We start from the raw sequence: 15,699 nt of genomic DNA on the forward strand, positions 1-15,699 counted from the left end.
CTAAGGTCTTTGGTTTCGAAGATGCAATCTTTGCAGATTGCTCTTTAACTTTGAGCCAAGTTTATCTAATTCATGAGCAACTTATATTAACGTTTATTCATTGCTACGAACAAGGAAAGTGAATGAATGTTACCAAGAAACAATATTATTTGAAGTATATTCCACATGCTTCAGTGCAACTTTAATTTTGAAAATCGAACAAATGAATGAAGAAATCGTAACATTCTTATACAGCAAGAAGCAACACTGTTTTAGACTAGTCTAAACGTGAATAGGGCAGACTTCAACTTTCAGAAGGGTCGTGTTGATTGCTGATGAAAGAAGATGTTACTATAGAAACCACATCCTGTGTGTTATTCTCGAAACCCTGATTCGTGATAATGAGTCCATTACAACGTCATTTGCACGACGCCGCACATTACTTGCTCGCACCAAATGTTAAGTCTTGTTTTTTAAACGAATGTTTCTCCGTGTATGAGTACAAAAAAAAAACAATGGAAGAAGCTCTGAAAAACACACATACGTATTTATGTATTGCAGGTTCAACTTTAGCTGTCTATATTTTTAGCGATACTGTTTCATTTATTAGTGATGTTTATATTTTGAGCAGTAAGTTTGATTGATTTATAAAGAGCTTTTCAACGTTTTACTTGAAATGTGGCAAGTTTTTAAAAGGGATTATGAAATAATCATAACTTTGGAGGTATTTTGTTTTTATGAGTTTACAAAGCTACACAATGAGCAATCTGAGCTCTGCTCACAACGGGTATCAAAACCCGGTTTTTAACGGTGTGAGTCGGCAGACATATCGCTGCAGCACTGGGATGCATGACTTAGTAAACAAATCACTTAAGAGCCATTAATACCAGCATGACTAAATAAAGGAACAGTGTGTTAGTTATAAATACATGCTTTAGTAGAGAAAGAGCAAACTTGTAAAAACTACATGACTTAGTATAGTATAGTATAGTAATAACTGAGTGATTAAGTAGAAACAAGTGTCAGTAATAACTTAGTGACTTAGTAGAGAAACAATGTTAGTAACAACTGAATGACTTTATTAGATAAACAGTGCAGTAATAACTGCATAACTTAGTAGAGAATCATCATGTCGGTAACACAATGACAAGAAAAACGACCAGTGTACATCAGCAGTGACATTTTATGTAACTAGAAAGTGTAGGGGATAAATATTTTGTCAGGTTGCTAATACTGTTATAACGAAACACCCCAGGTGACAAAACAAGAAAACTTAACTTTTGCTTGAGTAGTTCAAATCAAGTAAACTTGTTATATTAAAAGCAACATCAAAATTTGTTTATAAATAAATCTTCTCGGCTGACTGTCATTGAAGAGTAACGAAATATTTCGTTGTAGAATTATTAAAGTTAGCAGTCTTTCGAATTGGTGAGCTGATCTTGACCTGCTTCATTGAAATAAATCATTAATGAGCAGTTATATTACCGAATATTATTGTGTATTCATAATTAAAAGTATTTATAATGACACAGCACTGTGATAAATGGAGACTACATTAATGCCAACTTTGTAACAAAAATAGAATCACTCAGGCTTGTTTTTGAATTTGCGCAAAGCTACCCGAGGACTATCTGTGCTAGCCGTCCCTACTTTAGCAGTGTAGGACTAGAGGGAAGGCAACTGGTCATCACCACCCATCGCCAATTCTTTGGCTACTCTTTTACCAACGAATAGTGGGATTGACCGTCACGTTGTAAAGTTCCCACAGCTGAAAGGACGAGCACATTTTGTGTGACGGGGATTCGAACCTGCGACCCTTGGATTACGAGTCAAGTACCTTAACCATCTAGATATGAAGCACCTAGGAGTTCGTGTATAACATGTTAAATTAACACTATAAGTTCGAATATTTGATATTTAGGAAAATAGAGACACAGTCAGGAGAAGAAAAATATTTTATCTTAATTTTCTCAGGTCAGACGCTCCAGTAAATGAAGATTGTGAAGTTTTGCTACCTTTTATTCCAGTAATTAAGAACTATTTTCAGTTCGCTGTGTGACTGATATTAACACACAAGATATTTATATGAGAAAACATTAATTTTCTATGCCGTTCTGATTGATGCAACCTAAAAATAATAACAGCAATCGAAGCAAAATCTGTTGTTCGTTGTCTGACAACAAACGGCTTTATCTTAATGATCAAACTGTTTAGGATGTCATTTCACTGTCGATAATAAGATAAAACAAGTAGAACGCCCATTTTTATTTTGTAATCTCGCAACTCGCTCCAGGTGTTTAAAATACATACAGGTCTGTTTTAGGTTCTGTAAGATGTCCAGTGTTTTTCTGATTACCACACACATGTGCGTTTTTTAATCATTGTGACTGCTCATCCAGACAGCTTGCTTTCTTGGGGACTCTTCTTCACGTTCTTCAGTCATGGATGCCAATCCCCATTATAGTTTGAACTTGCTAAACCAGTTTTTCATTGTTTCTACTGTCTTTCTACATGTCTTTTTTTTTTTATTTCGTTCAGGTTGACTAATCCTGAGAAATTTCAATATGTTGCCACATTCCACGAAACAATGGGTTCCTTCCTGTTTTGCCTGTTTAGAACTACAGCTACGAAATTTGGGATTCTCAAAGCCTCCACCCTTCATAAATTACTTGGAAGTTCGTAAAGAGATTAATGTCTGCTTAACTTTCTAACCTGAGTCCTATTGACAATACTGTTAACTGCATATCTCATTTTGAGAGAATTTCTCCTGAAATATTACTTGATGAAATGGACTTAAAGTCCTTTACTAGTCCTCAGTTTTTCTTTTTAGTCACGAATTTTCTCTGAAGAAGAAAGAAGGAAAACATTTTTGTAATATCACCAATAATTGTGAAACTTACCGCTATGTTACACTCTTTGATAGTATTTTATATAATATTTAATTTGTTTTGAATTTCGCGCAAAGCTACTCGAGGGCTATCTGCTCTAGCCGTTCATAATTTAGCAGTGTAAGACTAGAGGGAAAGCATCCAGTCATCACCACCCACCGCCAACTCTTGGTGTACTCTTTTACCAACGAATAGTGGAATTGACTGCCGCATTTAACGCTTCCTCGGCTGAAAAGGCAAGCATGTTTGGTGTGATGGGGATTCGAAATCGCGACCCTCGGATTACAAGTCGAGTGCCTTCACCATCTGGCCATGCCAGGCCTTGTGATATTTGCATGCAGTGGAGATTTTAATATTCTTATTCACATATAGATCAAAGCAGATGTGTTATGCAACAACACTGTTCCATTTACTTACAAGCTAAATTCGCTATCAAAGCAATATGTAACAATACGCTAATAAGATACGTTATAAGAGTAATAGAGGTATTTTGAGTATATGTATGCCACTGTAACCGAAGAAGAAAAATTCATTATTCTTCTCTTCCTCGCGTGTACCCTAGGGGCGCAGCTCAAATTTTGAGGTTTGATCTTTCAGGTGTAATACAGTGCAGATAGCCCATTTTGTACTAAAACAAACTTCTTCCGACTGATAAAGCAAAGCGAATTAGTATTTTATCTCATAGAATAGTGAATACAGAAAGAACATAAACATTATTTTGCTCGTGCATAAAGTCAAGGAATTTAAGGGCGAATCAATTAATAAAAGATACCCAGCCTTCTTAAAGTTTGTTTTCTCTTGAACGTAAAGCAAACAACTCCTGAAACAGAAAATGCAAGGATTGCGAATTGTATAAACGAGCAACAGAAGTTATCTTACGTTAAAAAATGAATAATAATAATAATATAATTAGCTTATTCTGTAGCCATATGAAAAACTTGTGGATATATTACTTTTGAAAAAACACAAAAAAACTTTTTGTTTCAGTAATGTTTCTATTTATCTACAAAATCCTACAAAAACTAAGTAGTAGGTCTTCGTTGTCTTACCTGCTATTTTGAAGATAACGCAAAACATTCTACAACTAAGTGAAACATGTCTGTCCTATCGAATACGTACAGTCTTCTGTATTAGCGGGCTGGGTTATTTCTGTGCCTGAACTTCCATGTGCTGTATTCTGTAGATGAGACTTGAGAAAACAGATTTTTATTAAAACTTATTGTTTCTTTAACTACAAATGAACAGGGTTTGAAGAGTCCGAGGTTTATGTATTTTTTGTTTTCATTCCATGTTCCTTAAAGTTTTCTCATTTTTATTTAATAATCGCTGATAATAAAGTAATTTTCTCTCTTCCCAACCTTTTTTGATCACTTTCAAACTAATAACTGGCCCTAATCGCTATGGGGATTAGTTTATGTACTGCCTGTTTAATTTTAATTATGTTCGTAGCCACGTTAAGGCTCTGCTTGTTGTCGCCATTCAAAAGAAGGAGGAAGTTTGTGGACAGCATCTGGGTCGAGGGACAGTGGTGAATTACTCTTAACGTAATTGATGTGCTAGTTCAGTGTGCCATAAAGTAGATGAACGTCTTGTTCAGAACAGCCTTTAGAACAATATCTTTTAACAACCTAACATTGGCTATTACTGCTAAATAAAAAAGAACATTAGAACAATAGCTCCTAACAATCTAGTATTGACTGGCAGTGGAAAAAAAAACCCAAAGACAATTCGATCCTGGTAATTGGTTCAGTTCAGAAAATAGGCGACAGAAGGTATGTATGTCTATACTGGGGGGAGGGATATACCTCTCGAAGAGAAAGAATTTGAGCATGAACCATTGACCTCTAATGATTCTAGACAACATTTAAATATATAAAATGAATATCATTTGTCAAGATCTGAGGCATCGAAAAGGAGATTTGCTCAAGAATGTACTTCGATCTAGGATTGAATCAGATATTTGGAAAATAAGACTGTTCTATAAATACTCATTTCAACAAAGAAAGCAAGTTTCTTACTCGTAAAATTGGTCGCGTGTTAGCATATCGTTAGATGTATCTAGCAAGTATAAGTTCCCACAGTTTAAAACTAGCATAAGGTATGTAGAATAAATTAAAACCTGACAATACAGAATGATTATGTAAAGCTATTATGATGATAATTCACTAAAATTGCAAAGTTTCTTAGGTATTCGTTAGGTTTTATTGTGTTATTTACAATATCATAACACTGTAGAGATCTATTAAGTATGTATTGTAAGTTTCATACTTCTTACAAATACGTGTCACGTCAGAAATCTGTAGAGGGAGGTTATTCTTAATGACGACAAGATAACTTAGGAAGGTCGAAGCATTGTTCTCTGCTTATTAGTAAAAGTGTTAATACCCATACCAGCCGTTCAGAGGTAGGTTAGATATGGATTTGAAGTGTGTTTCGTATCTCCTAGAAGTAAGTAAAATTCATGAGAATTGATGGGTTGTGATCTAGTAATTCGTTTGCTGAGTTACGGATCGAAAGGTCAAAGATTAAAGTCAGCGATGTGTTGTTTAACACGTTCTGCATTTTAAGGCATGTACGCATACGTTATAAAAGTGACAGTAATTTCTACTATTTGGTTAAAGCAACCATGTAAGCAGATAGTGTTGCTGGCTCGTTTTCTTCCCTATGCCCATCAATTCAAAATTAGAAACGACTATATCTGAGCCTTGAAGTCTCGGACTTGACCGTTTGGCCCATGTATTACAAGTTATAAAACTGTGCAGATAGTTAAAATCTAGATATCTTCGTGTAATAAATATGACTCGCACCAGTTAGATGTGTGCAACATACATCAGAATACTGTGAAGATAGTTTAAATCTGGATTCCTTAGTGTGTTAAGTGTGTCTCAGACTGTTAGGTTTCATGAATCAATTAGGAATCATAAGAAAATTAATGTTACTTAGAACTCAAGCTATGAAACAGTCTCTATCTAGACTTATCAAAATCTCAGTTCTATAAAAAAGGAACACTTAGATTATTTGTCCCAGTGAAACATGAAAATCGTTATATCAGATACTAACTTTATTTTGTTAGTCTCTGAAATACACTTAATGAATATACTTTGTGCTGGTTACTTGTTAATAGATTTTTGTCTTTATTCTTATAATAGTTTGCAAGAAAAAAACTTTTAATTATGTAGTTTTATTGAAAATGTTTGAAGCGTAGTTAGTGTTTTTAAAACCATGTATTCAGCTTAAAACGTATATATGGCTGTTTTTTACTAAGATTGCATGTTAATTTTTTTATTATACTTTCTAAGTATGGTTGAGTCAATAACATTATGGTTATTTTCACTTTTCTTTGCTCTGATGGATGTGTATCAATACCACATTAAACTGTCAAAAAGCGCAATTTTTCAAATGCTATTCAGTTGTATACTGACAAAGAAAAACACAAACTTTAGGCTTGAGACCATATAGCTTAAAAGTACAATAGTATGATAAATACATGCTTGTTTGTAAATTACTACACATATGTATAGAATTTGCATGTAGTCATATTAGCTATGTTACACATCTTGTTTAAAGTTCATGATCATTAGCTTACATAAGTTAATTTAGCTAATTCAAGAACATGTTCGACATTTTTCATTCTTTAACACATGCCACTTACCCATGCAATGATCAGTAATTCTAAAAAAACGCATGAAACTGCAAGGAACCATCTCAAAACATTTCCCATGATGCCTCAAATCAATAATACTTTACTTAGCCTTCCGCGTGCCCTTTAATGGATTCTAGATAAGGAAATAAATATCATTCGTGTTTCATATTATATATTATTTGTTATAACTCATGTTTAAGGTCAAATGTCAAAGGTCAAAGGTAGTATAGCTAAGCACATTATTAATTAACATAAATATTCATGTGACATTACACATCAAACATTTACATGCCAACTCGAGTATGAAGATGTGTAATCCAACAGTTATATATAAAAATAAGAAAATAAGTTGAAACATTTCTTAAAACGTAAATCTTTATCAGCATGAAATAGCAGCGACAATAAAAGCGTAACAAATGTTGTATCATTTATTATGTTATGTGGCACTGATAGCAACTTAGCAGTATAGTTTAAAAGTAAATTTTGTTCTACGCATTTATTTTGTAACTATGAAGGTAATTTTTGTGAATAATATGTTGTATGTAACACATTATATATATATTAAAATACATACTTATGTTTCATTCTGCCTCTGAGGGGGTACTTTCTATATGTTAGGTAATATAGATGAGCCGCTCCATGGGGTCAACAACTTTTATTTTTAATCTGAAAAAGGGTCAGTCATTTGTACGTTTCTGGCTAGAAAGTGTTTAGCAAATTTAGCTTCTTTGTATATAGACGGGCTTTATATTTAACTATTTTGTCTAAAAGTGGGCCACAAAACCCAAATGAGGATGCGTAAATCTACATAAGTGCACAAAAATATTAGTGAAAATGTTAAAGGTGTTTAAGCATAGATACGAAAACAAATAAGAAGATAGTAAGAATTTGTTTTATAGAGTGTTGCTCCCCAGTATTCTAAAGGTTCATAACGCTAAAAACCACCATAGCTACAGCATAGATAGTCCACCGTATAGCTTTGTGCTAAACAAAAAAATGAGTAAACTGCCTTCTAAAATAAAATAATTAAAAAAATCAGTAAGAGTTGCATTTTTGACTGCCTGCTCAAGTATAAAATAAAAAAATATATATTTTTATAAACCGTCTTCTGGTATATTTTGTTTTTCCTCAGAGTTCAGATTTCTGAAATGATTGAAGAACGCAGATCAAACTGATTGAAGGTAGATATACTTAAATATGTCTTTTTATGTTTTAATTAACACAGATCCAGTTATGTTTTTTTCTAAAACCTGGTAGCTCTTTTTCTTTAAAACATTCTATAAAATGGAGTTATGGTTTTAACACCCCGCGGGATCCGGCATGGCCAGGTGGTTAAGACACTCGACTCGTAATCTGAGGGTCACGGGTTCGAATCCCCGTCATACCAAACATGCTCGCCATTTCAGCCGTGGGGGCGTTATAATGTGCGGTCAAGCCCACTATTCGTTGGTAAAAGTGTAGCCCAAGAGTTGGCGATGACTAGCTGCCTTCCCTCTAGTCTTACACTGCTAAATTAGGGACGGCTAGCGCAGATAGCCCTCGTGTAGCTTTGTGCGAAATAAAAAACAAAACAAAAAACGAACACTCCGCGGTACACCCTCACAAACTTTTAAGTAAGTTGATCCCCCTCTTACTCGATTATATGAAATATGTAACAATTAATGGTGCTATCACATTTTTAGAACTGGATTAGTGTTCCAAGAAATTCAGCTTGGTTTGAAAATATTATTCATTTTTGTCCACAAGTATAAGAAGCAAAAGAAAACCTTTTATATCTTTTTACAGCTGGTTATTTGAAATAAAGATAAAGATAAACTTGTATTCGGAGTTCCTTAGAGCATATTCATAGGTCTAGTAACGAGAAGAAAAACACGAAGTTTAGAATGGCAGCCCCCTGTTGTGACAAAGATCGGTGTGAGCACGGACGTCTCGACCCCTACCGTCAGTGCTCGTTTCGTTTACTCGAGGCGCGCCTTCAGTGGCTATAGAAACTACTGCTTTCACCGCGACAAACTCATAAAATCCGACAGGTGAATATTCAGGTATGTTTGACCTCTTTAAAGGTTAGGATCAGACCAGACAAGACCCGTTTGTACGGTGCCCCACTGTTGTCATTATCGTGCAATGGAAGCTAAAAGACTTAGTAGTACAAGCATATGTTTATCTCTTAGTAAATCAGAAATACTTTTGACTAAAGATCCTGCTTTTGTCTCGTCAATTTATTTTCGCGGTCTGTTTCTTAATTCAGACTCTTAATATATATATATATATATTTTTGTCTGTGTTATAGGATCTTCTACAGGAGGCCTCTTTTACGATGCCAATATGTACAGTACTCCGTTGTCGTTACTACAACTTCCACCTCCAGCGCTTCTAGATGTTACCCAGAAGATGACACAACCTGGAAACAGCATCACTAGATTCTCTCCAGATGGCAAGACCATGGTTAACCTAAAAGGTTCTATTCAAGAGATCGACTTCAAACAAGTGGCTGAAGTGGATGTTGACATAGGTTTTGTGTGTAAGAATTGCCAAATGGTCTACCCTTCAGAAGCTCTTTGCCTTAACCACCAGAGGGCGACATGCTTCAGAACAACAAAAGGAGATATTCGGGCCATTTTGAAGCTTGTTCAAGTTAATTTCGAATGTCATGTGTGTTGTGAGCGGTTTACCACCATTTTGGATTTTAAGTTTCATTGTGACATGGACCGCCACGTCAAACGGGTGCAGAAACTTCAAAGAGATGCTAGCTCGAGCTGTGATTCTATGAGCAATCAGATTTCTGCGGCTCAGAACATCGCGTCGCCAAGCGGTCACTTGAATAATTATAACACTTCATCGATGATGCCGCCAACTTCTAGCACTCCTGTTATGCCAGGTTTCTCCGTCGCTGCGGCCACTAATCACATGCCCACATGTTCCTTGACGTCATCGGTACCCCAGAGCAAAGGGATATTTACATCACGAGGGTCACAACTTCCACCCAACAACAGAAATGGTCTACCGGAAGTAGTTCCTTCTCTTCTCTTTCCGGGAGGCCATTCTGACTTCAGACATGAGCTGGACTCTTCTCTTAGCTTCAGCATGGGTCTGGAAGCGATGGTCATGCGAAACGGGATGGATTCTTCAACGCTTGATATACCTGTTTCAGACCACACGTCTCCAACCTCGAAGAGAGGAATGTGTTTCTCAGGTGACCCGACGTTAAGTCCAGAGGCCCAAAGGCTTTGATTTTGTTTAAACATATTAGGCAATAATGTGTATGTCAAATGTTCACTTTAAAATTAAGATATCAATTGGATGACTATGATTGCTTACCTACTTTTGTAAGACTGGGGTTTAACCTTAAACGATATAAAGTGGTCCTCAGAATTAAATAATTTTTACCATTGTGTTTCTGAAATCGAAAATTTTAATACTTCAATTGAATTTGAAATTCATTTACCAAGAAATTGACCAATGTGGTCTGTTTTTATTATTTATCATTGATATCTAATCTGTACATGCTTTTATTCGTAGATTGGCCTCTGTCATTTTTTCCTACACACTCAGGTATTTGCTTAGTTAACTACCAAGCAAGTCCAGTCTTGTAAAAATTATCATTATTGTGATTTGTGTTGTTTGTATATTATTCTGTGAGGTAAAGCATTAGACGTAGAATTCATATGTTTGTTCAGAGAAGTACCAGCCACCGCGCCATCAACATTAATATTATACAATATTATTATTGATTTAAATATTCCTTTAAAACTTTAATAACGTTCACTTTTGCAGACCTATTTCTCTGTATCAAGACAGAAAACTTGCTTTCTTTGGAGGGCTTTAACTGACCTTTCGTGGAATGCCTTGTGTAAATGATAATATTGTATCTTAAAGAACAGCCAAGAGGCTATACAGGTTAGTAACTTGCGTTTTAAAGAAAACAAAAAGGGGGGACGATTGGACAAAAGTCAAAATCAATCTACGAAATCACAATGTTCACTACAATATAATGTTCCTGACCGACATTCGCCCAAAATCCTCATCTCCTAGGGCGAAACCGGGCTAAAGAAAGTTCCTGTTTTTTTATATATGAAACGACTTCGTAGAGGACAAAGAAAATGTTAGCATTATCTTCTTTCTCAAATAGATTGTAATCACCTTTTGCACGACATTGTGTCAGAAAATTCAATCACCTTAGAAACTTGATAGAAATGTGTAAAGTACTTTTAACTTCCTTTCTACACAGATGTGAAATCTGTGTGAAACTGTACAAAGTGAATGTCCGTAGTACCCATTAAAAATGGAAGTAAGATTTAATGGTGTCGTAGAAGTACTTACGTATTGCATGCTTTTATTTCTGCTGTGTGATGAGTACATTATTAGTTTATCAGCTAACCCCTTCAAACTTTAATGAATTGATGTAATACTTTTATTGAGGATTAGATGAAACGACTGAACGTATGTAGTAAGCTACTTCCCTGAAGAAGCCAAGATAGTCTTCTAAAATGGCGGTAAGGGAAAGATGCTCACTGTCAAATTGAAGTTTGATGAGTCCTGAAAAGTTAGGACACCGTTAGAAGGCGCTAACTCAGTCAGCTTTTCAAGTAACTAGAATTAAAATAGAACTTAGGAGTGTTTAGATGTTACTTGTGACTGTAAATATTGTAGTGAAGGCAAGATGGCTTTTCAATTAGTCTCCTGGTGGTAATTGTGGAAACTACATCCTACTTCAGCGCCTAACTGAAACAAGGACTTATCTTGTTGTAGATGGATTGAGTTAGAGATTACGTCTATACTTTGACAATACTATATATATTTTTGGAGGTGTGGGTTTCGTGTAGATGTAACATTCGAACTCCATGTATTTGATTTTATATGTGTGAATATTATATATGTGTACTTAACACAAAATACACATACATGAACACCTGCTTTACTCGCCTTTACCAACGGGGGCGTGACTCAGTTCCTAAACTTTTTTCAAAATGACATGGAGGTGTTTACATGGACAGAAAGTTTTACATGAATAAGATTTGCTGACTTATTTATAATTTGGTTTGTTTGCAATTAATTTTAAAGAAAGTTATGTTACTTTTTTTTTAAGTATACTGTGATTATTGAGCAGAAATACAAGTTATGTGGATCGGCAATAAGAGATGAAAGTGACCAGTGGGCTCCCCCCAGCTGTGTTAGAAAAGAAGTTATTTCAATGCAAATTGGTATAAACTGTTGTCATAAAATTTAAGATATTGGCATAATCTATTAAATTTTTTTCAAAGTAATAGTATAGTTATAGAATTATGTAATTGTCGAAGTGTAAATAAAAAATATCAGTACAAAATCAAAGCAGTAAAGTACAAATACATCCAATCGTACACTATTACAAACAATAACTGAATTTTGTCACATTTAAGTGTTGTTTGAAGTATTTTTTCGACAAGATACCATTCCTTGTGTGCAATTTATGGGAAACTGTTGGTCGGAGTGGGTAGGAGTGCTCTTCAGGTTAATGTAAAGGTGGTGCTTGTTGCTTGGATATAGAAAGGTGGCAATTTTTCTGTTCGCGTACAATTTGTTTAAGACTTTTGTTATCAAACAGTTGTGTTGTAGTTACAGTTGTTGGCTGAGAAATGCTTAGCGTAATGTTGTTACCGTTCAATAAAAGAGGCGCATAGATAAAAAATGTCACCAGATGGCTGTCAGCTTGTATCCCAGCAGACAATGCTCATTGTAGTGTAGGTTATCCTCCAGTTTGTTGAGGAGGAAAGATGGCTTCCTCGCATTGACTCGCTTCAGGGCTCATACACGACAGCCATTTTGAAAGTCATTTTTATTGTTCGTATTCTGTTAAGGACTTGTTTTGGCTCTTCAATTGTACAGTACTTTTCTAAGGGAGGAAGAGACAAAGCAACTTGTTGGGGGACGCCTCTAGCTCAGGTGTCCTGTTCGTATCTATATAAGCAGTGCTCAAATGGTGTAATATTCTACGTTAGTCACTAATGATGTTCATTTTGTTTATGCTGTTTCAACTTTTTTTTCTACTCGTAATGTCAAACTGAGAATACATGTAGGAATTAAAAGACTGGCATGGATTAAAAAATAAAGCGTTGCACTAGTCCGACAGTCAATAAGAAAAAAATAAAGCGTTGCACTTGTCCAACAGTCAATAAGAAAAACTAAGGAAAATCTGCAAAAGAAATCCCGTAACATGGTTTTAATTTATGTCAATAAAAAATTGGAACAACTGAGAATAGATCAACATGTTTACCTCAGAAAAGATAACAACGCCCGTTTAGAAACATCAAAGAAAACGTCAGATAGAAAGTTTCGTTTAATATCTGGGGGGAAAAAAATGTCCTGAAGGGGTGCCCGATTCGTGCGTTTAAACGTACTAGATGGTTAGACTTGGTGATCAAAGAGCTCTAACAGTCTTAACATAGCAGAAAGAGGTTTGTGGTATATAAAAAAAAAGCAATTTTCCCATCAGCTGGGGTCCTTGCAGTTTAGAGACGTTTTCCTCTACCTCAAACTTAATACGAAGTTCCTATGATATGCATGGGCCCCGTTGTTTAGTTTGGTTGTAGTATGGATTTTCTTAAGTACACCAACGTTGTGGTGGCGTATTTACTATAATTCCCCACTTCTATAGATTGTACATGGTTAGGTATTGAACTGAATGTATAAAATTATCTTTGACCTGTGAGATGTTTGTTTTCAGTACTGTTTGTTTTGCTGTCGGTATTATTAGTGTTAATCAACAGCTTGTATCTTGCTAAAAATTATTAATTGTGAAAAAAGTCAATGTTCCTAGGTTACGGGTGCAACCAACTACGAGAGCACACAACTAGATTTCTTATTCGGTGTTTTACACACGTCGTCCTACTTCAAACTGTTCCTCACGATGACGTTACCTGACGTCATCACTAGCCTGGTATATATACATATTTATACATATATATATATATATAAAACTGTCCCTTAACGTGCTTTGATGAGCAAGTTCCTCGGTAGGAATTAAGGCCCTCGAACCTATTTTTGACAGATTTCATTAAAATAAAATAAATAACGAACTTGTTTATTTAACAGGAATTTGCATCAATATTTATATGAATATTGTTATTCCACCTACTAGGTTCAGATATTTAAGTCTTTTAAGCTTGATCATAAGAAAAAAAATCACCAAATCTGATTATGTTGCGTTTCGTTTTAATTGCTTTAGTAGTTGTAGATATTGTTTCATATATACATAACTGTTCAGGTCTATTTTTGGTATATTGGTTAAAAGGTTTTACACATATGGCTTATGTAACCTGCTTCAACTGTAATAAACTGTCTGATGTGGTTATATCTGAATTGTATGTCTCTTGTTTTACGTGTCAAGATAACAGTAACAAAGAACAAACCTACTGTTTTGGTCTCTTAAGAACCTCACACTGGATACAGGCTCGAACCAATGGCCATTTAAATTCGCAAGTGATTTCATTAAAATCTTGAAATGTCATCAGTAATATTTTATAGTTAATGTATTTCAATTTTTTTATTTAATTTAGAAAATCTTTTACATCAAATATTAAAATATTGAAAAATATTCATTCAATATAACACAGAAAAATATTGTATAACAATAAATAAAAACTGACAAGTAGAAATAAAAATGTTCAACGGAGAAAGGAGCACGGCCAGCATTATAACCTAAACATATTATCATTTTTAAATGTTGTTATTGTTTTTTCTCAAAGGTTATTTGAATTTACGAATTGAAAAAACTCATCAAAATATTTTTGTTGTGCCGAGAAGGTGTAGTTTGTGAAATGATAGCGATTACCAACTTATGAATTATCATTTATTAATAACCAAATTAGATGTATGTGTAGAAACTGAATTGAAGCCGAATGATTAAGTTTATTGTTGCTGTTATGGGAACTTAAAATTTCTTTTTGCGGTTTAAAAGAAATGTTAGCATCAAGTGTCTTTTCTTACATTATAATAATTTTTATGCGTGTTTTATCATCAAGTGAGAATCGTGTATGTGTCATATCTGCAAAACAATGTATAGATATAACGTGGCAAAGAATAAAATAATCAAGAGCATCTTTTTTTTTCAAACAAAGTATTTCACTACTTGTTTCTTCTTCTTAGCTGTGTCTGCACAGGGTATGATCTAACTGATTATCTGTTAGGTCAGTGAACTCTTGGATGCACTGTATGCGTCCCGTTGCTACAGAAGTAGGCTACACACGGTCCAATAATATTGAAGCAAAAGTAGCTAAAGAGATGGAGATGGACAATATCGACTCTTTCTCCAGGTTATCACTTCACAATTACAAAATGTACAGATAACTTTTTGTGTAGCTTTGCTCGAACTGTATACGTTACAAAAATATTGTACTAATAACACATGTAATAAACGTAATGAACATTCGAGGAAAGAAAATTATGTGTGATCGGCAGAGTGAGTTTGTCTTTCAAAGAAAAGTTAATTAATTATTGTAAACTATGTAACCTTAATAAATAATCTCAAATTACAACTTGTTAACGACATTAATATTAACATACTCTGAAAATTCGTAACACTAATCACACATGTTCATTCATTATCTTCGTATTTTAATGTACGTTTTGAAACCTTTCATAACACAGGCCTTACACTAACTTCATATAAATTCCTTATTTTTTATCCCAAAAGATAAAATCCTGTTAATAACATAATAACTCAAAAGGGAGAACAGAAATTAATGGTTTGGAATTACAAGTAACACTTTGTTATTTTCTTAATGTTTTCATTTAAATTAATTACAGCTTTGACTAAAATATTTTCTGCGTTGTTCCGTAAATATTCATGAAATCTATATCGTTAAATTTCTGAAATGAATATTAAAATTAATTTAATTTCTGGTATGAATATAAGGTTATTCTATTGAAATATACGAAATTCAGGAAGCTTAATAAATGATACACCATGAAGACTGTGAAATGAAAGACGGGGATTGAGGTAAGTTTTGAAATAAAAGAAAGGGATTCTGTGATGTAAAAATGAGGATTCAGAGAAGCTGTAAATGAGCTTCTTCATAATGTATTTATTTTTTCTATATTTGTCTTTCCATATAGAACTTTTCTTCTGTGTCTTTGTTATTTTGACAACAAGTTAAATTTGTAAAACCTCGGGTTTTAAAGTATTCAAGTTGTAGGGGCTTCATTGTTTCGTAT

The 15,699-nt window shown here is 34.3% G+C and overlaps 1 protein-coding gene across 1 annotated transcript in view; it reads left to right on the forward strand.

Annotated features, from left to right (window-relative positions):
* LOC143256922 (zinc finger homeobox protein 3-like) overlaps window positions 1-13,837 on the forward strand; it is a 142,844-nt gene extending 129,007 nt beyond the window's left edge. The window contains exon 5 of the mRNA XM_076514802.1: window positions 8,801-13,837. Coding sequence (XP_076370917.1) covers window positions 8,801-9,741 — 941 coding nt within the window. The 3' untranslated portion in view covers window positions 9,742-13,837. The remainder of the gene's footprint in view (window positions 1-8,800) is intronic.
* Window positions 13,838-15,699: the final 1,862 nt, after the last annotated feature.

The sequence above is a fragment of the Tachypleus tridentatus genome, chromosome 7, assembly GCF_004210375.1.
Source record: "Tachypleus tridentatus isolate NWPU-2018 chromosome 7, ASM421037v1, whole genome shotgun sequence".
NCBI classification, from domain to species: Eukaryota; Metazoa; Arthropoda; class Merostomata; order Xiphosura; family Limulidae; genus Tachypleus; species Tachypleus tridentatus.